This window comes from Gallus gallus, chromosome 3, assembly GCF_016699485.2.
Source record: "Gallus gallus isolate bGalGal1 chromosome 3, bGalGal1.mat.broiler.GRCg7b, whole genome shotgun sequence".
NCBI lineage: Eukaryota > Metazoa > Chordata > Aves > Galliformes > Phasianidae > Gallus > Gallus gallus.
Window position 1 is genome coordinate 72,271,694 of NC_052534.1, and position 25,485 is coordinate 72,297,178.

General features: G+C 36.8%; 1 protein-coding gene across 11 annotated transcripts in view; it reads right to left on the reverse strand.

The window, feature by feature from the left end:
- KLHL32 (kelch like family member 32) overlaps window positions 1–25,485 on the reverse strand; it is a 114,155-nt gene that overhangs the window by 56,466 nt on the left and 32,204 nt on the right. For 7 of the 11 annotated variants that reach the window (XR_005858574.2, XR_005858573.2, XM_046939258.1 and 4 more), the window contains 2 exons: window positions 19,766–19,873; window positions 8,994–9,092 (listed from right to left, as the gene is read on the reverse strand). Coding sequence is in view for 6 of the 11 variants with exons in the window: in XM_040697929.2 (XP_040553863.1) it covers window positions 8,994–9,092; window positions 19,766–19,873 (207 nt within the window). In the remaining 5 variants the exon portion in view is untranslated. Of the gene's footprint in view, window positions 1–4,877; window positions 4,939–8,993; window positions 9,093–17,296; window positions 17,317–19,765; window positions 19,874–19,960; window positions 20,047–25,485 lie in introns of those variants that run through there. The other 4 variants (XM_040697928.1, XM_040697933.1, XM_040697931.1 and 1 more) reach the window with 4 other exon arrangements.

The window sequence follows — 25,485 nt, forward strand, 5'->3', positions numbered from 1 at the left end:
GTGCTGAAAAGTTGTCTCATTTACCACTGCTAACAGATCTACTGGAAAATATCAACAGCTTTACACAGAACTTCTTCGCTTTTCTTTTCCTTTTTTTTTTCTCTCCTATGAAGTGAAATATTTTAGTGAAGAATAATTCTCTCTTATTAGGTTTCTAAGTAGTTACTTGGGGTACTTCTGTTCCTAAAAATATTTCTGTATACCTTGGGCTTTGAATCTGGGCATTTCCTTTGCAAATTGGACTTAACTAGCACAACACAGTAGCTAGGGGTGTTGCGAGCAGTTAAGACAGATGGATCTTACAGCAATGATTAAACCATCAGAAAAACACAAATTGAAATAGGAGGGTAAGAATCAGTTATTGAGATTGTTATAAAGTTCAGGCTTTTAACAAGAGATGGTTGAAACCAAATATAAATGAAAATAAATTGTGCGATGCTTTTTTTTAATATCTTTTAAAGATAGAGTGGATTGAGGCATCCACTGTTTTCTTCAGTTTAATACTTCAAGTGCCAGGCTGCTTCTCAAATTCTATTAAATAACACATTTCCTCAATCCTTTTCTTGAGAAAGGTTTACCTCGTGTGTAACACTTTAACTTGAAATTGCTCCCCTTGAGAATAATAATAGAGCATTTAAAAACAAAAAGTACAGAGGAAGTAAAAGATTTATTTCATAGCTAAGAAAGAAAGAAAAAAAAATTAGCAAAGCCAATACACAGAAAAGGAAGTTTGGACAATCAACTATCTACCACAGCACTACTTCTGAGATAAAATCAGATTGTAACTCACTTCAGGTCCAATGTTCTCTTTGGGTTCATAGGTTACAAATGATTTATAGTCACCTCTTTGTACTTAGCATTCTGGCTTTTCCCATCTTGGTAAATACTTTATAATCAAAGCACCATCATATTTCAGAAATACCTTTGCTAAAATGGCTTAACACAACTCAAATTGTTTTAGATCAAAGCAAACTTAAATAAAACATCCCTCTACTTCTTTACAGGAGGTAAAAAGGCTCTGTCTATGTGGTGCCTGTATGCCCGTTCTTCCACGTTAGAACTGTAAGTCTCCTCTTTCAGGTCACGTCTTCCACATAAAAGTGCTAAACTAATGCCGCTTAATGACAAATTAATGTCCATGAATAAAAAATACACCTCTAATAGCATAGAGTAATTTGCCATTACAATATCATCATTGGACATGCCCCTGGTTTAATACGATGTATTTAATTCATAACTTAATGAGTGATATATAAAAAGAGAGAGATGAACCCTGCAATTACATTTATGTGAGTCTGTCACCTTATTTGTAAAACCTTAGAGTCATTTACATTCAAATTAGAACAAATGAGTGATTTCACAAAGTGCAGTGATAAATGACCATTGCCGCGCAAGACAGAACTGTATTTCCTGTGAAAACATTAACAGTTTCCTATTATTTGTTAAAAATTACAATGCATATTGCCCAGTGTTGTGTGAATAATGACTTTTTTACTGATTAGGTCAGAAGACTAATACGGAGTAAAAATAAATGATTTTTCTTTTCATTTTTCCCGATTTCTGCGCTCACCGCTCCGCAGGCGGACTCACAGTGCCACCTGCTGCCCAGGCGGGCTGCCAGGACCCTCTGCCAGCTGAGTGCAGCAATTCGACCTCTTGGTGTCACCTCTCGCAATCAAACACATTTTCCTGCCAGATTGATAACTGCACGCTGCCGATAGCACCAGCAGATAAGGGGAGCTGCACTACCCTGGTATAAGCCGTGTAATTTTCTGGTTCGTGCATCTCAACTGCCCCGGTTGGTGTGGAGAATTAAAAGCAAAAGGCAGTGGGGAGAGAGGGAGGACATAAAAAAAATCGGTATTGATCAGATGGTAATAAAACCAAAGAATTCCATACGCTAAACATTCTGGGATTCATCAGCCTCTCTTCTCAGCTCTCTAAAACCAGTGGCATGCTCCCAGAGGTGGGGGCCTTTCAGGGGCTGGGGGACAGACAGGTCACACAGTAGGCCACACAGGCCAGGGAACGATGTGAGAATGGCAACGAGGGAAACAGCAAAGCAATTGGGATTCTTTGGTACCATTTAAAACACAAGCCAAAGCTGTTCTGCCGTCCTGACAGATATTTTCTTAGAAAAGAAGGAGCAGTACCTGCTTCCTCCCAACTTGTCAGTTCTCCTGTGAGCTGATGCAGCCCACTGCAGACAAACGGATTTTTAATCTTACAGCAACAGTTAACCTAAGAAACCCCAGCACCATTTTTCACACATCCATTAGCAGCTGCAGTTCAGCTTTGCCAAACAGTACTCCACTAGGAAAAGCAGAACAATACACACAAAGCTGGAGGGCTGCTGACCACAGTGGCCATGTTCTCCTAATAGCCAGCTCTCCAGGCGTACAACATCCCCAGTCGCATCACAGCTAATCAGCAGAATGTGGACCATGGAAAGAAAGGGATTCAGACAGATTGAGTAAACCATTGTTACTTCCCTCACTGAGACCAACTGAAAAAAAGTCCCATTCTAAGTTGGAATCCTCAGAATTGCATTCACATTTCACGTCTGCAAATTCATATCTCCGTAATATGTCTAGGCAGACTAAGTAAGAGAAGAAGAAGCTAAATTCCACAAGTTATTTTTGAGCTCTGTGCAAGAGCTTTCCTAATGACTGTCAACAGCTCAAGTGACTACAACTGACCAAACATGCACCTTCAAGAAACAGGCCATCACAGCCAGAACAGGTCACGTAACACAAAAAACCAACAAAACATGAGGACGTTTCTGTTTATTTTGTATTATTTGTATGGCAAGACCACTCCTACTTAAGTATGATGGTGTTGGCTATATATAAAACACTACTCTAATTCTGTGTGTGTACAGAGATTAAAAAAAAAAATCTGTACCACTTATCTTTTTTAAAAAGCCACAAAAAATAACCACAAGCCTTAGTTGCTAGATGATCTTCAGATTTTTTTTTTTCCCCAGCAGTTTAATTTGCTGTATATAAAAAACCCAGAAACTAAAATCACAACTGATCTGGGGCTTTTAGAAATACAAGGTGATGCTCTCAATATCTGGTGTAAGAATTGACTCATTTCTGAAGGACTGTATCTTACTGAAAGTTGAGATTGTGTTGCCGGCACAGCTCTAAGTGGGGAATTTGGGTTTAAAAAAAATAAATAGCTTATGAAGCTCCACCACAAAGCTAAGTCAAACATAGTCCTTGCAGATTCACTTGTATGCTTGCTCCTTTTAAAAGCAGTAACAAACAACTTAATTTGTAAGGACATCAAAAACAGTTTAAAATTACTTGAAGAAAAGATCCAGATCATTAGAAGTGCATGCCAAAGGAAGACAAATTTGTTTTATAAGCCTAGATTGACCACTAGAGTAGAAGGCTAAAAATCAAATGTCCCTAATCCAAAACAATTTGCCTCCTTCCATTATTGCCAAAAATGATTCCAGGAGGTCTTATTTTATCATTTGTGAGCTCATTAAATGGATCTAGTTTACGCATTCCAGGTCTGATACAGCTCACTGTCTACTTTTGTGTACAAGAATCTAAAACACACTGCACAGAGTAGACTCCCAAGAAAATTCCAATTAACTGCTGTTGAACAGTACTTTCTTTTTTCCCCCAGCTTATTTTATTCATTCGTTTAAAGTGTTATATTCAGTTTAAATTACCCCTCTTTATAGATCTTAAGACTGACATTAGTAGTAGCTGGGAAGTGGCTGAGGCAGAATCCCATCTACCATAATGAAGTTTCTAAGAGGTAGCCTGGTATGTTTATCATAACTAACCATGATCAATCATACCATATCCTGCTTCTCAGATTAAAACTAGTGCATTGGTTTAGACAGTTCTGCGCCTTCTTCCACACCTATCGCCCTATTATTTTGAATGTAATCCAGGCAGTATAGAAAACTCCGCTGAAGACAATAAAGACTTGGTCTCCAGAAAATACAGAAAAATCATTTAAATTTAAAATTTTAGATCCAGAAATCCATACGTCCCAACTCTCTAAATGTCAGTGAAAATCAGCCTCTGGTTTAAAAACCATTTACTAAAGCTATATCCATATAAGACTGAGTCAATGTTATTCAGTAGGAGGAAATTCCATGAGAAAACTAATATCCTCAATAGCATTTCTTCCATACTAAGACTCTTAGACTGTTGAAATAATGTGCAGTTTGTGGTTCTCTTTGCTACTGAATATGTAAACAGCTGAGGAAGAAGATGAATCTTCTTACATCTACAATATGATATAAAACTCAGGCACATTTCTGAAACAAACATTTATATGTTCTGAATAAATCTTTCATAACATATATTCTGCTGCATAAGAAAAAAGTTACCAAGCACCCTTCAGAAGAACATTACAAGCTTTAAAGTACAAAATAAGTAATCACAAACACACTACCTACCACCAACACTGGCTGCAGCTCTAAGAAGTCCCTTCTCAGATCTCCATCTACACATTCAAAGCCTCCCACTAGCCTTCTCTTCTATTCTTCAATATTATAGTAGGACAGATATGAACACCCCAAACTTCAAAGCCTTAAATGTTTAAAACGAAACACAGATAATACTCTCCCATTATTTCCCCAAATCTCCCCAAATTCAATAAACATCTATCTTCTGGTTGCAGCTTTCTACCTTAGGCTTCTTGGAAAAAGCCAAAACTGGTAATTGATTTGAGCTGGAAGAAGAATGAGAGTCTTACAGAGCTGAATGTATACTATGCAAGCAAATGATGCATGTCTGACCCATGGATTTAAGCATAATTCAAGACATACAGAGCTCACGTCTTCAGCTTAGCTTTCCCACACCTAAATAGCAGCAATACAGCTAAGAGTAATCAAGCTGCCTTACCGTTTGTTTAGGTTGAGATGGATGTGTGAGATCTCAAGCCTTGCTTCACTGTTTAAAGTACCTGAGAATTATGCAGACATCATGAGAGGAGAGATTCATGAATATGTATGTATTTCAGCTAAAATATAGCAGCATGCTTCAAAAAGTCTCTCTCTACAAAACAAGCTAAAAACAAAAACCCTCAAACAGCAGAAGATGAGGAAGAAAGTTCAAGATATGACACTGCTAGGGTGAAAGAATGCACAGCTTAAGTCTGGAATTAGGACCTACAATAAGGAATGCGTAGGCACTTCTTTGGCTTGCAATGTAGAAAATTTGAGCTACAGTTATTTTAAAAAGTGAATTATCAATCCAAAATTAGCAAAACATTTTCCAGTGGGGGGGGGGGGAGGGGAATCAACAGTAGATGATACAGAGCATTTGATAGTGTGAAGTCCATAAATGATAAAGCACACCAGGGACATTGTCAGAAACCTCCATAGTGTCACTCTATCATAAAGGTGAGATGGGTATTACCTAACTGGAGGCATGGGGCAAGACTGCTCCTCTCTTTCTGTCTTCCCTTTGATTTAAAATATTTTGTAATAATACCATATTCATTATTTGAGCAATTTGTTATAGAAATCTTTTTGAGCTTTATTAACAAGTTAAATGAACTGTTTTTAGCTGGCTGGTCTATAGGAAAGAGAATGTATCTTAAATTCAAATTAACATGTTGGGGTTTTTCTGAGACAACTAAGAGGAAATTCCTTAAAGAGATCAGTGAAAAGTCAATGCTGGCTCAAAATGCATCTGCACTGTGTGTGCAAATCATATTTGACAGGATAAATTACATTAATTAGGTCAGTAGAGTCTTCTTTGGTACCTCACAAACTATAGATACACCCCAGTACTACTACGGGACAAGCAAATCATATTCATAGCCAAATAAAACCCTTATTGATATCTAAGAAATACCAGCACCAGGTAAGTATTAAGTAGAGATTAAAAATACCCTGAATTCCAAAAACGTTATATACTTTTGGAATATCTATAGAAAACAAGAAGTGCAAAAAGCTCAAACATTAACAGCATCTGTTCCAGAAAATTGAAGACAATCCTAACAAGTTAAAACTCTGCATCATCATTCCACAACAATAATAAATGACAGCTAGATCCCACTTACTATATTTTCTGAGTGTATTGTAGACTGTGCTAAACTAAGTTCATGGTAATTGAACAACAGAAAGCAGCAAAAATAAAAATCACTGTTATAGTAAACAAAGAACTCTGCAGCATCCTGAGACTGAAAAAAACACCAGAAAGAAGAGGCAAGAATTACTCCCTTCCCAGCAAGTGTACCAAAGCATAGAAGTCAGATGTGACAAGATACACCAGTTCCCAAATCCAGCAAGAGTAAATGTTTCAAGAAATCATTCTTTAACTATACTGATTTTACTTTTAGATTGTTCTAAAATAAAGCAATAAATAATTTTTAACTCCCTAAACTGTTTGTAGAACAAGCAGATATTTGATAGAAGTAATTCAGACGCTGTAAGATTACACTCTACGCACAGGACTTTGTCGACCTCTGCTAAAGCTAAGCTTACTTAGCTTGCTAAGCTTACAGGACAAGTCAAGGTTGATTACTTGCACAGACTGTACCTCTGCAGAGCAACCAAAGCACATACATCATTACTCTGATCTTTTCAGACCACAAATCTGTCTATAGGTATACCTTGTTCAGATAAACCTGATAAATAAATACAGAAGAAAGAGTAAAATACAGTCTAGAGCCTTACATGATGTAAACTACAGTCATCCCAGAGACATCTGTCCTAATTCAAAATCTTAAAATGTGACCAATTCAAAAACACTTTAACTCTGTCTCCCAATATATATTCTATACCTGTAATGCTGTAAAGCAATGGAAAACACAGCAATGATAGTAGAGTAGCAAAGTCCTAGGCTACAGTGAGGATAAGTTCAAATGCAGCAGCTGCGGACACAGAAACAAAGGAAAAAATCTGCTTACCCCTAGAAGGCACCAGGTAGATAGGGATCTCCAGCAATATACCCTTGCCTCCACTACTGCCAACCCTTAGATGAGGTCTGAGGCTCCCAGTCACTCCAGTGCACTGCATACACCTGAGCTCCCCCGGATTGGCCCTGCCTTTCCACCAGGTGCTCAATCACTGTTTCAAGCCATGACTTAACATTTCCACTACAATACCTTACAGCCTACCATTCCTCCCTTCCTTATTCCTTACCTCCTTTACAGAAAATCTTGGCCCTGGGTCCAGCATCCTTTTGATTTTCACATCAGTGTAGATCCAGTTACCTCTCCTGGCACACTACTCAGAGTACAGTGAACCTCTTTCACGTTATCTGAGTAACAACATATGGACAGTCATCTCTATAGGATTTTTTACTGATCTATTAATAACAGAGTAATTTGGCAGCAATTGTTTTCTGTTTTTCGTTGTTAGGTTTTGTTTTAGTTGCTTTATTTTTTAGTTCATTAGCAGTCTGTTCCTAAATGCTTGGCTATGGCTTATACATCAATGACTATGTCTAAAAGCACTGTTAATTCTATAGTGACCTTCCACCCCACTGATATCAGAATCAAAAAGTATTAAGAGTGTGCTGAAGGAAGAGCTACTGTTATCAGAGGCAGTTTCACACAAATCTTTATGCTAACTTATTTCATGACCTAACCTGGGCAAGTACCTATTCCTTTCTCACCATCTTCTCATGTCCCTACCTCACCCGCACTACAGTATTCAGCTCCTTCCCTACTCTTTACTATTTTCCTAACCTTTTTTACTGCAGTGGTCTCCTTGGTCCAATTTCTGAAGAGGAGTACATGAGCAGCAAAGACACGAATGATTTTGTTATGGGGAGCATTAAATATATAGTATGACTATCAATTTCAGGTCTGTTATCTTCCTTCTCATTATAATAACCACTTCCCATGCCTGCTTAACAACTGTTAGGCCAAATGGTTTTGTGGCTTATATTTTTTGTTTCTCAAATGACCATCTATCCCGTTACATTCCACATCAGTTTTTCTCAGAAAATTTCAATCTTCCCCTACATTTCTGAAAACAGAACTGGAAAAAAAGAAAAAATAAATAAAAAAAACAGTCCTTTACCAGCTACTTTAATTTCCTAATCATTTTATAATGCACAAATTAATACCAAGTGTCTTAACTTATACTTTGAAGGATTCCCCGAGGCTACACTCAAACAGGCTCTCCATAAGACACAAAGCCTTCAAGTACATCCTGAGGCTCTTAGCATGAGATCCTGCATGCCTGTGGTACTCAGCAGCTCAGTGTGCTACCAAGAACACTTAACAGATTTCAAAGGCCATTCTGCTGGTGAAAGGCAAAGGTATACAGAAATCACAGTGCTGACATGTACTTCCATACCCAATTGTTGCACAGGTACAGATAGCCCATCCATTTCAGAAATGAATAATGAAAGATTACAAAGAAAAGGAAATAGTTTATCAGAACTGCTATTACCAGTTTTCTTAATAAAATTTTTCACAGCTACACGTTAAAGTTATGTTCTTACAACCACCGTGAGCTATCTCCTACACAAGCCAATTGCATAAAATGATTTTACTAGATTCAGGATTTTTGCCTCACAATGACAGACCTAATGTAGATATTACTATTAGCATTATGGGTATGAGGCAAGCTGATAAAAAAGTGCTGTTGTAATATAGCCTACTCATTAAGTGAGAGGTAGTTGTGCCCTGAAACATGCATCAGTATTCTGTAGTGAATGTTTAATCATCTGAATGCTTCACAATACTCATGATTGCTAACAGGGAAACGCTTAACATTGGGAAACTACAGAAGAAAGCAAATCCTCTGGTGAAAGGTGCAATCAAACTCCTGTGTGTTGACACTAATCAATGGACCATCCTTGTTTTCAGGATAAATGGACAAAACATATGGAGGACAAAGCACCTACCAAAGATTAATACCCATATTACACTGAATTCAAGTCTCCTGAGAGCCAATATATTACCACTTAGGCTCCACCAGATAGTTTACTAATGTTCTCCTACTGAAATAAGGCTTGGAACAAAACTTTACCAATCATCAGGAAGATAAATCTCACCTGTATGAGATAATGAGAACATAAACTGAGAAGCTCCAGCAGCTGCAAATGACTCCCAGCTGCTAGCACATCTTGTATCACCCCTGGCTCCAAAAGGATCTGTAAAGAAGAAAATGGGAGGTCTGTCATGTAGACAACACTACATTTTTTTGATAATTCAGATATTTTAGTCTACATAAAGAACAGATAGAGTACAACAAAAGCACACAGAGAAATCTTTACAGGACAGGAACAGAGTTTTTGGAGGTCACTTGAATTACCCAAAGATTTGTAAGCACATTTTCCTGTAAGAGTTCATATACCATTTTACCCCCAAACTCTTTAAAATTAAATGCTTGTTATTTATACAAAAGGAGACTTTTCAAAATAACAGAACATTTTTTAGTTGTATGCATACATGCTATACCTGGTTGTTTCCATATATACTGATAAATCAGACCAACAGAACTGCCTGAGAAATCTCCAGAATTAATATTATTTATTCATGTAAAAATATACAGGCTAGAAACACCCTTCCCATTCTGCACAGTACACTACTTCATAATTTTCCTAGCCTCTCTCTTCATTTTACAGGACAAGGCTGTGAAAGCACAGAGTGAGCATGCTGCTGGGGAAGTGCCAGAAAGGGCTTAGAAACCAAGACTGATTATCCTGTCACTTCCTCAGATGAAACTCCTACTCATTTCAATTAAAATCACGCACAGGCAGCAGCCAGGATAATTGGACCTCAGCTCCCAGCCTGCTGTCTTGGGGTCAGCTTGTTAGAGCATCCCTCTCAGGACACAAGAAGTCTTTGAGAACACAGACACTGGTCAATCGCTTTTAACAGCAGCCACATTACAAACCATCTAAACCAGTAAAATAAAGATAAGTGGTTTTTCATCCAAGAAAAATCAGAAAAGGATAAGAAATATTATTTCTTCAAAGATATTTAATTTATTCCATTTGATGTTTGTTTTATTTCCCCTGGCAACTTTGGTTTTACACCACATGAGGTCAGTCTCTCACTGCTCCAGTGAGAAGTAAAGCTTTTTCAGATCCTTTTTCTTCTGCCCATACAATTTAGTTTTGACACACAGTATCACTTATGCATCACAAAAGCAGTGGAGTATGGAGGATAGTGTACAAAAGGTAAGATACCGATCTGCAATTATTGCAGTTAAATTGTTTTTCAGGGAAATTAAGAAATATGTACGCATTTCTTCAAATAAAATAACTCAACTGACCTCCGACATAATGGATATCATCTTAGGAAAAAGAAAGAAAAGGATTGATACTTATTTATATCAAGAATTTTCCTAAATTTAGTACAGGTGGTGTATGGCATGCTTTAAGTTTATGCAAATCCCTGTATATTTATACTAAGTTTTAGGTGAACGTGTATGTAATTTACATGCAGTAAAATGGTTTGTTTTTGTAGCCAGACAGACATGTAACGATGTTGATGGAAATGAGAATCAAGCCCAGAAGAATGTGGGGTTTTGGCTGATGCTAATTAGGTGGCGACTCATGATAAGAGGTAGTTCAAGGGAAAGACAGAAAGGATATCAGTTACAAAACAAAAATATCACCAACAGGTACAGTTAAAAATTGTGCAGCATCACAAATTCTTTCCAAGTGAGAACTCAAGGTCAGACTGACAAAAAAGCGGTTCAGATCTTGCAACATCTGTTATTCAGACAGCACTTACACTGAGCAACCTCTGTCATCTGAACTGACACTGTATTGCTTATTAAATGCCAGCCACCAGCTTAGTAGTGTTAAAGACGCAATATAAGAGAAACGGAACACTAAGCAGATTACTATCTTGTAGGCATAGACAAACTATATTTAACTGCGATACCATGAATGTATTTTAAACCTACATCAGTCCACTTACAAATAATACTAGTAGCTTTATGAGATGAGAGGTAGGATGAGAGGCAAGGAAGGTGAATGGTTACTACTTAGAGGTGATCCGCACAAAATCAGCAACAAAGTTCATTTCAAGGTGGCAGAACACATTTTTTCAGTTCTTACACATTTCCTACATCACACAAGATGTATTCCACTGAGATAACATATTCAACATATTTTTCAAGAAAAATGAGGAAAGTCTATTCAGCCTCTTCCCTAACTTCACCTTGAACAGAACTATCTGAATTTTTATTAAATACTCGTTTGAATATTGGCAACTGTACTAATTCACCATCAGCAAACTGATGCTGGGGACACCCATAAGAAAAGAAAAAGAGTAATTAAGAAGGAAAAAAATATATTACAAGCCCTCCTTCTAGTGAAACCAGGGCAATACACAATTATTCCAGACCTCAATTTTTATTAATACAGTTACTAAATTCCTTTTAATCTCCAGTATAGCTGTTTACTGTATCCTATATATGCTGTTCAGCTGAATCTTAGCAAATGAACATAAATACCACCATTAGTACACCACAAGAACACAGTGACCAATTAAACCTGAATTTTTGAAGCACACTTCTGAGGCAGAAAAGGTTGATTATATTCAGGCTCACAGTCACAAAAACCATGGTCATATAGCCCTGAGCAACCCCGTTTTCATCTTCCTGTGGTAAGTAGTTCTCAACTTATAATTCATTACTTCTTCCCTCATGATTTTCCTCTTTTCTTCCCAACTCACCTTGCCTAGACTAATACATCTTAGGGCTCCAGGCAACCATGGAGAAGATTAACCAGGGGCACACATCTTGCCTGCCTCTTCAATGTTTTCTCTTGGACAATTCCTGGTAACACAAAGTGACTAGTGGGTATGATTTCTTGGGCTAGGAGCAGTATTAGAACCACTGTCCTTTCTCAACAATGCTGGGACAAATAGTCATGCCCCACTTCCACGCAGCTCAAACTAAGAAAGAACCCCCTGTTCTTCTAATACCCCTCCCCCCTCCTTTTTTTTTTCTTTTTAATAACCAACCATTCAGCATAAGCCTATCCAAAAAATTGCATGGTTATAGCAAAGACAGAAGTAAGAGGTAGAAGGCAGTGAGGAAGAAGCCTCTTTAAATTGTCCTTCCCAACAAACAAAACTTGCAGCCTAAGAAGGTAATGTCCCGGTTCACTGTCTAATCCTATGGAGTCTCGTGGGATTTTTATCTGGAAAAAATAACTAGATCATTTAATCTATTCCCTGCACACTGCTGGCCATTACACTATAACAGGAGGGAAATACATAACATCATACCAGAAAGTAGTAAGCCATATGGAATTTAACACATAAAATGGAAAAAAATAAAATCCTAAAATTCCTGACAGCCTAATGCAAGAGAAAATTCCTTCTTGACTCCACTTGCAGTGATCAGCATTTCAAACAAGACAGGCATCTAACAAAAGCACCACTTGTTTCTCCCCTCTGGAGACTATTCTGTGCGCTTCAGAGCAATCAAAAAACTAACTTTTCTTTTAGAGTACTTCAGAGTGCATTTCACTCACAACCAGTTAGCACTTCTGCCTGTCTCAGAGCTCATTGGTGTTCCACTTCAATTCTGTACTTCCCACATGTTGAGAAGGGCTGCTTCAAAATAACACAAGCAGGGCAAGAATGTTCCAGTGCCCTGCAGGCAACTGCCCAAAGCATGGGCACATAATGTTTGATAATACTTATTGCAAAACCCAGATGTCTCATTAGTCAATGCCGGAAGGAATCATGACCAGCATTTCTCTGATACTTACCAGAGTGTTGGTCCAGAAAACTCAGAGAAAGTCTGTGTTAAATGCACAGCATATAAACTGAGACTCCCAGCAAATTCACTTTTTGTTAGGATGTCTCAGTACTTTAATTTCTTTCAACTCTAGAAAAGCTGTCATCTATAGCTCGGTAACTTATCCAGAACAGTATGAAACATTAAACTTTCTCTAAAAAAAAATAAGCTGAGTAAATGAGTTCTGTTTTATTCTAAGCCTTCTAGACAATCTCTAGTTGAACTGCGAACCTGAGTCCTAGTAGTTGTAACACAGTGCTACCTCATGGCAGCCTACAACTCCTCATGAGGATAGCAGGGGGGCAGCCCTGACCTTTGCTCTCTGGTGGCAGTGACAGGACACAAGAGAATGGCATGGAGTTGAGCTGGGAGGGGCAAGGTGGGTGGCAGGGAAAGGTTCTTCAGCAGAGGGCAGTGGGCATGGAATAGGTACATCAGGGCAGTGGTCATGGCCCCAAGCTGCTGGAGTTCAAAGAGAATTTGAACAATGCTCTTAGACATAGGGTTTGAATTCTGGGTGGTGCAAGAAGTTGGATTTGATGATCCTTGTGGGTCCCTTCCAGCTTAGGATGTTCTATGATTCTAGGCATAGAAACAAGATTATCTTCCTGTTAGCTCAAATTTATACCTTTTAACTTTGAAATTACATTGAAAATGATGTTAGAATAAATATTTTCGATATATTCCTCCAATAAGAATAGATATATTCTTCACATGTTTCCCCTGGTAGAAAAGAACAAGGATGTTTGAAGTCATCAGGCAGTTTAATTGAAATCTGTTGTTGTTGTTGTTTTGTCAAAAGGCAACTAGTTGAACTGCCAGACACAGGAACTGGGAGGTCTCTTACACAAGAAAATCAACCACCACAATAGAGGTTTGCAATACACCTCACCCACAGATGAGCTAGAATGGGTTTAAAAGAGTAAGAGGTACTAAGAAAGCTGCTTCCCCTCAATCTTAACTGAAAATGGCAATTGAAATACTGGTTAATCACTAGAAAAACTGTCGCAATCCAAAGAGGGAGATTTTGATGAGAGATGAAAGCCAAGATTCCATAAAGGCATCAAAGAAACTAACAGGAGAAACAATTGAACTTACAAATGTTTATTTGAGCTGTTTATTTACTACTGAGACCTCTGACATTTTTTTCTTGATGGTAGAACTTTAACAAGAAAAAAAGCCAAACCAAAACCACAACAACAAAATAAGTTCACAAAGGAGCTGTAAGATAATACTTCAAATAACTGTAATTTTGTGTGTATGAATTTGAAAAAAAAAATTACCAGAGGTTATTCCTATTGATTCATGAAGCCTGTCTGATAAAGGAATATATGTTACAGGACCACGGAGTGTTTGTTTTTATAGTGAATACAAGTTAAAGTTGGTAAATAAAATCAGTAAATAAACAGAATTTATGAGTTAAGAGTAATATTGAGAGCAACTGAAGATAATAATATACTGATATCACCTTATTAAAGACTTCTTCTGTGTTAATACTTTGTGAGTAAAAAAATAAAATTTGCTGTATTTCTTTTTACATAAGTAACAAAAAAAGTGATGTGAAAAAAAATAAGCTAAGAAAAAAGAAAAGTTTAAAGCCTATTTTTGTATGTAGTTTCCAAGAAGTCAAATATTTCAGCATTCTTTCTGTAGAAAGGGTGTAAAGATGCACTAGGGCTATCTAAGAAGATACACAGCATGAGCTACTCCAAAATTTGTTTTTGGAGAAAGAGCTGAATATAAACCAGCCCTTATACCAGGGCTATCCCTCTGATTCCTTCCTTTTTCCTTTGGTGATTTAGAATAATTTTGTAACTTCTTATTAATACAGAAACAAAATACTATGGCTTAGAAAAAGAAAACAGAGAGCTGACAGTAAATAGGAATTGGCCAGGAGGAGAACTATATAGTATGACTCATTAAGATGCTGCTTTCCCATGAGGCCTTTGGAAAGTTATTTGCATGAAAGGATGAAATTATTTTTGAAGAAAGACATTAAAGTCAGTGATTACTTGATTTTGTTATGTGCTTTGATGTCCTCAAACAAAATTCTACCTAAATGCAAGATATTATTTATTACCATGGATTAAAGACATATAATAGATTTTAATTAGAAAGAGAGATTGAGGTCTGCAAAGTTTTCCAGTACATATAGGACTCCAACTGTGCATTTGTATTTTTGTTGAATTTGGATCACAGTCATCTACTGCAAATTAAAGCCAGTGTTCTTGCACGATTCTTCTTTCTTGAGACAACAGCAGAGTGCCCATCAGATGATTCAAATGACGGTATCATTTAAATAAAACATCAACAAAAATGAAGCAGTTTGCAGGATCTAAATTTGAGGAGGAAACCAGAGCCTCATCTAAAATGAGGAGCCTCGAAATTTCAGTTTAAGCCACTTAACTCAGTCCCACTAGACTAACACTTTCTAAGATTCTGCCTTCAGCACTGTAACTTTTCAGTTGCCCAAAGGTTTTCTTCTGACCAGAACTGTCTTTTCTAGTAATGATGAGAGACTTGTCATCCAACTAAACCAGCTTATTCATGGTTTAATTGGATTCCTTTTCTCCAAATGAGATTATGGTTACAAAGAAGAAAAACTCAAAAACAACAACAAAAAGACAAAAAGAGCAGACAACAGTGCTTGTGACTCTATAACCTAGACTCTTACTCATTACCCAGCGGTTGAGACAGAAGGAATTGTGAACTCCAAGCCCTGTTCCAAGAGCCATTTCCTAATATTAATATCTAAAACATTACTTACTGTCTTGTTTGTATTTCATCCACCTCCCTTTCCAACGTACATCTGATACTTGCAGAATGCCCTGCGAGAACAAAGGGTGAGCAATCTAATCACTGAGATTGCTACCACCTTGAAGTAAAAAAGGGAATGATCCTAGTACCTTTTTATGAAGAAAGTACATGGCCAACTAGAGCAGGGAAATAATCCTTTCACTGTGCTGTACGTACTGTACTGTACGTGCAGTACGTGGTAAAATGCCCAGTCCACCAGGCATACTTTTCTTCAAACTTCAATATTTCTTCATTTTCAGCCTCACCTGAAAAGACTGGAGGAATTAAGCATGTTATACTGTTACCGTCTGTCACAAAAGCTTCCTTCTTGAAGATTGGGCATTCAACTGCTAAGTAAAAAAGGGATGTGAGTCCCATTCCTTCATGATGATGTTATGGCCATGACAGCAAAGGCACAAAAGAAATGACTGGGACCTCTTATTAGAAAAGACAGCTATGATGCTGACGCATAAATCCAAAAGAAAAATAATGCCTGAAGTCCTGACAGAACCTGAAATCTAATCACTGTAGGTATTGGATTCAGGCACTGTAGATTTGCAAGAGAAAACAATGCAGATAGGTTTGAGGTTCCTAACTCTCTTGATGCAGAAAACATGAAACGTCATCATTAAATTCATTATGGGAATAAGAAACCATTAGCTGCACTTTTTACCTTCATCTTTTTCATTCACATCTAGCATTTGGGAAACAGCCTGTCAAAGGGAAAATATCCCACCAAATAAATCTACTGTATTTTTTGCTGCTGAGCATCTGAGTAAGAGGAAAGGTCACTTTTGCCCAAGATTTCATTATTAGAGGATTACTGACAGTCTACATGCAAAGAGCATGCTGCTGAAATCATGTTCTGTATTTCATCTTAACTTTACTATTGAGGAAACAAAACCAAATTATGCTGCTAATCCTCTTGTAACTTTTTCTTCATTTCTATACCAACATTTATTTTTTTGTTGTTATATGATAAGGGACATAATAATGGATTAATTCCACTGGAATTCTTAAATTATTTAACTTAACAATCTTTCCTTCTACTGAAAAATCAATTTTCTTTTAAAAGCAAAAGATTCAGAGCAGTTATTACAATAAGGCAGTGTCTGCTTCAACAGACAGGATGATAACACTGGCAATATAAGTCCATGGTAGCATTTCAAATTTAAAAATAATAACATAAGGATCTTAGAGTTGCATCTCTGATTGTGACAGCATGCTAAAAATTAGATTTGTTAATTTATATCACTTTAAACAACTGTAGGCATCAAATATTACCATCATGCAATATTGAATACTTCCAGCAGATGTCTCCAATACACTATTTTACACAGAAAGTTACGTTAAAGTTACATTCAAATTGAATGTAAATTTTGCAAAATATTTAAAAAAATAAGTAGAGAAAAGCTGTAATTAAATATTTATCTGTGGAAACATGGATAAGTTATTACTGTCACTATACTGTTGTCAGTTGCAAAGCCCCCTTTTTTTTTTTTTTTTTTGACAGGCAAGTCTGATCATATCTTGATATGTAGATTATCAGAGCAATATCAGATTGTAATTGCCATGAATGAATTTTGGGATATGTGAGAGATAGACTGTGTTTTTGCAGTGGAAATTTCCACCATTTCCTGTGTATAGCATAGGATAAGGAACCTTTTACAAAGAAAACTCCTAAAGAGAGTAAAGTTGAGGCTGGGGCATTCTGACCTAGGTAGAATTGGCATAGGTGCTAGGGTAAAGGAGAGACAGAACAAGTGAAAATATTGTCCTCCTATCAGAACATACCCAAAAACGATGGGTTAGTAACAGACATCATATGGAAGTGTAACCGTAGCTATGGAAGTGTAAACATAGCTATGGAAGTGTAATGTAGCAACAGCATCGGAAGATTGTGAGCCTGAGATGCTCTGCCAGTGAGTGCCAGGAGAGGCTTTACCTGCATTGGACCCAGGGTATTTAACAGGATTGATTTCATTGACTAGTTGTGCAATTTCTCCCTTGTCAGTAGGGGGTGTGCACCCATTATTGCAATAAATAAACTGCTCTTCACAGAGATCTTTGCCTGATTAGAAATTGTTGATATTGAGCGTGTTTCTCACAGTTACTAAGAAATACTGTATTTGTTTTGAAAACAAACAGAAACAGTTCACAAGCTCAAACTGAAAATGTCTGGTTTCACACCTTTGGTGTAAGCATGCAATAATCCAGCTATTTATTAATAACCTTTGTGGATTACTCCCACTCAGTACTTTGAAACATAAATGTTCACCAAGATTCTGTCAGTCTGAGTCAGTACATAAGTGATACTCAATATTTATAAACCAAGTGCAAAAAGAGAATTTCAAGGACGTAAGGGAAAATTCAACATTGCATTTTCACAGATCTGCATTATCACTGTGTTGTATTTCAAAAATAACTTCCTAAGAGAACTCCTTAAGAATTCTTGTAATTTCTCTGTGCTTCAAAGTAGCATTTAGTATATCTACTAGAGCTGATAAGAGTGGAAAACTTTGCCCTATAAACACTTATGAATATGAGCTACTGTATATACAGATAAATCTATAGTTAACTCAAGATGCCAACTAATTTATTGAAAGTAGATTATATCTAAAAATGAAAGACTCAGAAATCTCTATAGGCTCAAAGATAGAAAGCATATTAGTACTAGGGAGCTGAGGATACTGTCCCAGAAGTAATGTGGGGTAGACTATTGTCTTACAAAAAACAAACTCATCCAATCAGTCATGTATTTTACATAGGTTTACTAGACTTTGATTTTTGATGAAAGTTACAGGGCTGTATTTCTGCTCACAGCAGCTAGAAAAGATCAGCTACAAGTACATTACAGCACGTTTTCAAAATTGGTTTTGACCTTTTGGATACTTTATTTAGCAACAAGAGTTCTACTTTCACTATAAAAAACCTATATCTCAAATAACTTTAAGGATGATACAGGTTCTCTACAACACAGGAAACAAACTTATCTGTCGCAGCTTTCAACTGAAATAACAAAAACCATACGTATAACAAGGCATACACTGATAACTTCAGCCAATTCAGTAACATAGCATGGTATCTCTCTTTTTTTTTTCCTTTTTCTTCTCTTTCTTTTTTTTTTTTTCAACACAAAGAAAAAACTTATTCAAAGCTTTGTTTTCCATAACACAAAACACAGAAATTTCAAGAGTTAGTCTCTAAGGCTAATGGCAAACCATTATCTGTATTGTGGTAATAAATTATAAAGTTGTTACTTCTATTTAATTCCCTTTGAAAAATTCATGACTACATACTCAAACCACAGTACAACCCAGAAATGGATTTAAGCTTTTCTTTTAAAAAATAATTAGTAAATTAAATTGTTTTTGCAATAATTCCAGAAATAGTTTGGTTTTCTAGAATGTTTAAATACAAAGCAAAAATAACGTATCTCCAATGGTGTAAGAAGTTCTTAGTTCACTGAACTGAACTGAGATGAGATCATGGAGAAACACTGACCAGGAATGCAAAGAATAGATATGGCAGGACATATAAATGTGTTGGGTGCTTTTATTGTGGGTTTTTGCTGTTGTTGTTTGGTTGGTTTGTTTCAAATGTTTGTTTGCTTTGGGGGTTATTTTTGGCGGGTGGAAGAGGAGTCAAGTAGAAGTAGAATTAGGATCATCACTTCACATTCTCCAATTCTCCAAAGTTTCGTTTACACTTATACACTAGTAACGTAATATGATATACAATCTACTCTCATAAAAATTGCAACAAAAAAGATGCACAGTACCTATATGCATTTAGAAATATAATTGGATTATATCTTCCCAGAAAGTAAAAGATTGTATTTCCCCTCAACTATATAGTTAGTCAAGCATAGCAAAGGTTCATAAATATTTATTACTAGAAAAATGCCTACAGTATTTTTTCTCTCTCATTTAGTACATGGATCAACTCACATTAAATTTTTATGAACAATCAGACCACCATAAAAAGGGCATATAAGCCATATATGGTTCATTGCCTGGATACAATACACATAAACATGTTTTTATTGGAAAATCCCTCTATGAGTGTGGGGGGCGGGGACGGGGGGAAGAACAACAACAAACAAACAAACTACTCACATAAACAATATATCCAAAGTAAGATCTATTAAGCCAAAAGACCTTGCACTGGGCAATGCACAAGAACAGTACTTCTCTAAGGGTGGTCTTCTGCTTTTATTGCAGATTGCTTTAATTTCTCTCAGTCTAAAGATCTGTACAGTACCTGTCCAGTATATGCAAAGTCCAGGGCCTGTTTTAAACCTAGGCTTGTGACACCATGCAAATTCACCTCATCAGCTTCACTTTCAACCATGCAGAGACTGAACATTGCCTAGGAAAAGAAAAGAAATATTAACAATTAAAATAACCCCAGTAAAGTTCCAGGAAGAACAGGATTCGTTTTTCCCTCTTCACTAACCTTTGATTTTCCTTGGATAAGAATTCTAAACAGCATCAGACTTGTGAGTTAGAGTGAGGTGTACACCATGCTTCCAATACTGCCACCTAGCAATCAATCGTGAAAGAGAGTCCTTTTATCAATTAAAAAAAAAAAAAAAAAAAAAAAAAAAAAAAACCTGAAAAAAATTGAAACAAATAACTTTGGTCCATGAGTATATAATCCCTAAGAAATTTAGGTAACATCAATGGGTACAGTCATACAACAAGGTATTGTTTAATAAAAGTGACAAAGAACTGGACTCAGGTGGAAAAAAAAGTACAAACATCACTAGAACTAATACTTACAACTATGAAAAGTATCACTATATATAAATATAGGAAGGATAATAAGCCATATACAATTACTTGTGTAAGAAAAAGAGACAGTTACAATAGTTAACACAGTGTCTCTTTTTTAAAGTAATCCCCTCCAAATACCACGTCAGTCTAAAAAGTGAACAGTATTAAAATCAAGTTATTAAAAGAAGAGTAAGGACAGAGGTGCAGTCACCTAAACCTACAACTGCCCCTTACTTAGTATTGTCCCAGCTTCTCAGACTGTATCAATCCTCCATAAAACCTACGCTGAGGACTAGCAAGGTTATACTAGACTTCCCTACGTGTAAAACTGAGGAAAGCAGCTGTTCCTTTCATCATCTCTCTTTGAAGGTCATCAGACTTCAGCACCTCCCTGGACTGAAGCAACCCTACTCAGTCTCTGGATCACCAATAGAAACCTCTTTCTTCCCAAACCTGCCTTTGCCCTGCACTCTTCCATCACACACTCTTGCAGGGTCGTTATTATTGCTCCTTCCTTCCTCGTCACTCCAATTCTCCAGTCAAATACTCTTCCTGAAATGCAACCTTTATCTCTGTCACACCCCACACATTTAACAAAATATACCATTCTCAGTCTTTAGACAGTAAACCGTGAACAAATAAATTAAACTGTTCAACCATCTGTCATTGCTAGAGAGCTTAAACTTGGTCCCAGTAGGTTTTGTGCAGAAATGTTAATGCTTCTGTCTATGTAGGCTAGTAAAATTCACAGAATCGCAGAACGATAGGGGTTGGAAGGGATCTCTAGAGATCGAGTCCAGTCCCCCTGCAAAGCAGGCCCCCTACAGCAGGCTGCACAGGTAGGCATCCAGGCGGGTCTTGAATATCTCCAAAGAAGATGAATCCACAGCCTCCCTGGGCAGCCTGTTCCAGTACTCCAACACCCTCATCGTGAAGTTCCTTCACATATTGGCGTGGAACTTCTTATGCTCCAGTCTATGGCTGTTTCCCCTTGTCCTGTCCCCACAGACCACTGAAAAAGAGGGTGGCCATGTCCCTTTGACTCCCACACTTAGGATTTTTATAAACGTTAATAAGATCCCCTCTCAGTCTTCTTTTCTCAAGGCTGAACAGACCCAGTTTGCTCAGCCTTTCCTCATAGGGGAGATGCTCCAGGCCCTTCATCATCTTTGTGGTTCTCCACTGGATGCTCTCCAAGAGGTCCCTGGTTGTTCAAAAGCCTTAGGGGTATGTGGGTCTTTAAAATAGTTGCAGATCCCCAGTTACGAAAGGCTGAGTCCATCCTTCCATTTGCCTATCTTGATTTTCTTTTGCTCATCACTTATTTCAGCTACATCATTCTCAACTAACTTTTGTGAAATCTTCCAAATGGAAGATGAGCAATTGAACATTTTAATTTTTGCCTTCAAGAAATATTTTGGGGCCTCTAGGAATAGAGCATACTGTTCCAATACCTCAAACTCCCTCAGCAAAAATGCAAAGTGACAGTCTTCATTATCTATTTTTCTTTAATTTATTTCTAAAAGCAACTTTCAAAATAAACCTAAGTTTTCAAAAACTAGAGAGCAAACTGAATCAGTCCACAGTAACCCCAAAAAACAACATTTCCAAATTTTCTGCCTTGGTGCTCTCAAACATTGTTTTGCTAACTATCAGCAGCACTAGTTCCATATCTACTACATCAAAAAAATACATAAATTTCACACCCACTAACATAATTCTGAACTACACAACTCCTGCTTAACCACAGTGCTATCAGTCAACTCAAGAAACACAGTTATTAAGTCTTGGAATACATCAGAATCATCTGAATTAAAAGCTGCATTCCCATGATGTTCATAGGGTTTCAGCAAGGCCAAGCTTGCTTTGCTCAACACAATGCAAATATCCCCCATTCAGCTTACTTTGTCACTTTTCATCCTTGACTCTAAACTTTGCAATTCATGTACCAGAGCATGTCTTTACCTTCAGCTGTTTTTCTCATGTGGCAGTCCAAGAGTCTGACACATTCCTGATAATAAAAGTCATGATCATTTCCTGCACTTCCTCACAATCACAACCAGATAGGGAGAATGGAAAGTTGGCACAGAGCAAAGTAGCGTTCTTGTAGTTCCTTTCATTGCAACACACTCAAAAAGATGAACACTCAGGATGTCAAGGTGAACTAACAGAGAGCTAGCCTCAGTTCACATGAGCTTACTCTACTTTACTCTTCTATTTTTCCTGAAAAATTATCAGCTATATTGTAAGCACCCTGGTCAAAGGTCAAAAGTTATAGCAGGAGAAACCTTATCAGTCTTACCTTAAATTAAAACTTAAATATGCCATCCTACCCAGCTTCTTTTGTCACTGAGGCTAAACTCTCTAGCTAAAAGCAAAGTGCAACAAGCAGCTTGTTTGGTAGTCTTATTATCTAGTTTAACTAACTTTCCCCACCCAATTCAGAAACATGTCTGAAGAAAACAAAACAAAAAAAAAAAAAAAAACCCACAAAAAACATGGACATGCTAGTGCTGAAAAAAAACACAACAATTTTGAAAATGAGTGAACATCTATTCAGTCTTTCAAGCAAATTAACTGGTGAATAACAATGATCAGCGTTATTGCCAAATTTTCCTTAGCTTTTTGCACTGAATTTTTAAGGTAAGCAACACTATTGAGGAGTGCTTTAGTGTTTCAGAAGGGAAGAATTACCATCTCAAATTACTATCTCCACAACTCCACAATGATATTGCTTGAGCTCTTCTGAAAATTATCTTAAAATAGACAGGCATCTTCATTAAGTGCAGTGTTTTATTCAGATTCATTTCCCATAGCATATTCATTTACTTTTATGTTCATCTGTTGCACATCTTTTTCATTTCAGAGAATTGATTGTCCTTCTCTGATGCATCATAAGAGCTATTAGAAAAGTAAACAAACACTTAAGAAGTCTTGGATCAGTTTCTTACACTGCTCAGGGAGCTCAATTATGATTTGATATCTCAATATTTTTCATTGCATGCATAATTTTAAGCCTGTGAAATCTTAACTAGCATCAGTGGAACAGCTCACAGTCTTAAATTCTTCCTTATTTAGTACCTAAGCCTATCTGTGTACAGGTTGCTCAAAATTACAAATATCCAGTGCCAAGACTATCCCTTTGGCCTATAAACTCTTTCAGGCCAAAATTTTCTCCTTTGCAGTTTGTACTAAAAATAGCCCCTCATTGTTCTTGTAACAGTAAATAAAATAAATATATCATAATCTATTTAATCCCCTTTGTAGTATCTACTCCTTTATTAAGCTTTCGTTTTTCTTAACTTCCAAGTACTAATCCTTCATTATGTAAGCAATGTTGTTTCTTCTTTGCTGCTTTTACTTATCACAATAAAAAAAAATCACACGATTGACAAGAATTGAGATACTACTTTCACAAATGACAATGTACATCAAATATTAGCCACGTTGTACATATGTAACATACACTTAACCAAATAATCAATTTAATGGGTGAACGTTTCCTTACTGCATGTAAAAACACAGCTTGTTCTTCTCATAACTAGCATGTTATATCTTGCTTCATTTTCATGTAATTTTAAGCTTGTCTGTCCTAAATCAAGCATAAGTCATGGCCTCTGGAGTCTCCTGTGCACTGAAAAACAGATCCATCAACACCAACTGCATGAAATATGATTAAGAGGCTCATTACATGATTCTTCTGAACAAGTTCTATAGAAATTCTCAGAGAAAATGTCACATAACGTCAATCACTGAAAACTGAGCCTGCACTAATACATCTGCTCAATGAAATCTATCTAAATATTTTTTTAAGCATTTGCCACACAACTAAAATGAATTCTGTAAAATGAAAATGCCAGCAATAAATCCCAGTTTATGGGAATATACAGTTAAAGAAATTAACAGAAGTACAAAAAACCAAACCAAAACAAAAAAAACCCACAACAACATAAAAACAACTAAGCAGCAAAAATACAATTTCATATGCAATACTGAAGGCTCATATGTTACTGTTGGCAAAGTAAATACCACTGAGCCTCTGGTGTTTCTTTCAGCATATCAGTCAGAGAGTGATGCACTGCACCTAAAAGCATACCAAATCAACCATATATGTAACACACCTCTGGGATTTCTCTATTAATACACAGATATTAATTTCTTAGAGTCTATAGAAACAAGTAATGAAAATGGAAGTAGATAGCTACCATACGTTTCTGTTTATAGGAACTAAGGATGTGATTTGTGCATATTTGTTGGGTGCTGCTCAGCAAGAACAAAGCAAGTTTCTTAGTTGTAACAAGACACAGAGTCTTTACTCCCAGTCAAAATAACCAAAAACAGAAGCATTTTGTTGCTAACAACTTACATTTTTGGCTGAATCTGTATTGAATAGAATATATATTGTGATGGTTCTACTTTTAATAGTCAGTGTACTGTTTTTTTCTCTAACTTCTGTTTAGATGCACAAACATGATTTGATACACAAGGAGAAGGGTAGACTGTAGCACACTATTTCTAGTGAACTGATGTATCACCACTAATAAGACTTATATTGAAAAGTAGCTAAAGTTATGCTGTAGAAACAAAATAATTCTTCAATTTTCATGTGTAATCTCACTTCAGAACAGAAGAAAATTAAGTAAACTACCACAGCTACAGAAACCTTAACTTTTCATAAGAAATGAGTCACTACAGTTGATCCTGAATGCCAAAATTATTTTCACTGTGGTAAAAGAAGGAAAACTGAATTGCAAGGAGGACCATGCCATGCAATGCACTGCTGAAATGTGCAGTAATGCATAGCCCATCCTAACATTAGTTGTTCTTAAACAGGCCTGCTGTTGGAACACAAAAGGAGCAGCATAAGTGAAAACAGATTTATCCAGCATCTCCAGTTAAGCATAGGAAAGTATGAGTCATATTTGCAAATTTTGGTTTAAATTGGTTTAATGCTTCCCAGCAAACGCGTAAGCCTATTGTTCCTTGGATGATTTTAGCAAGCGATATCAAAATCAAGCCCAAAATAAAACTGAAATAAAAGTCAGTTCTTGAGCTAGCACTAACTACCACCATGTGTTTCATGTAGGACACCTTGAAGGGGGGCTACAATTAAAAGTGTACTTCATACATCAAGACATTTCCCACCTCAACCTTTGTCAGCCATAACTTAATAGCTGTACAGGAAAACTGCATGTAAAAGAACTG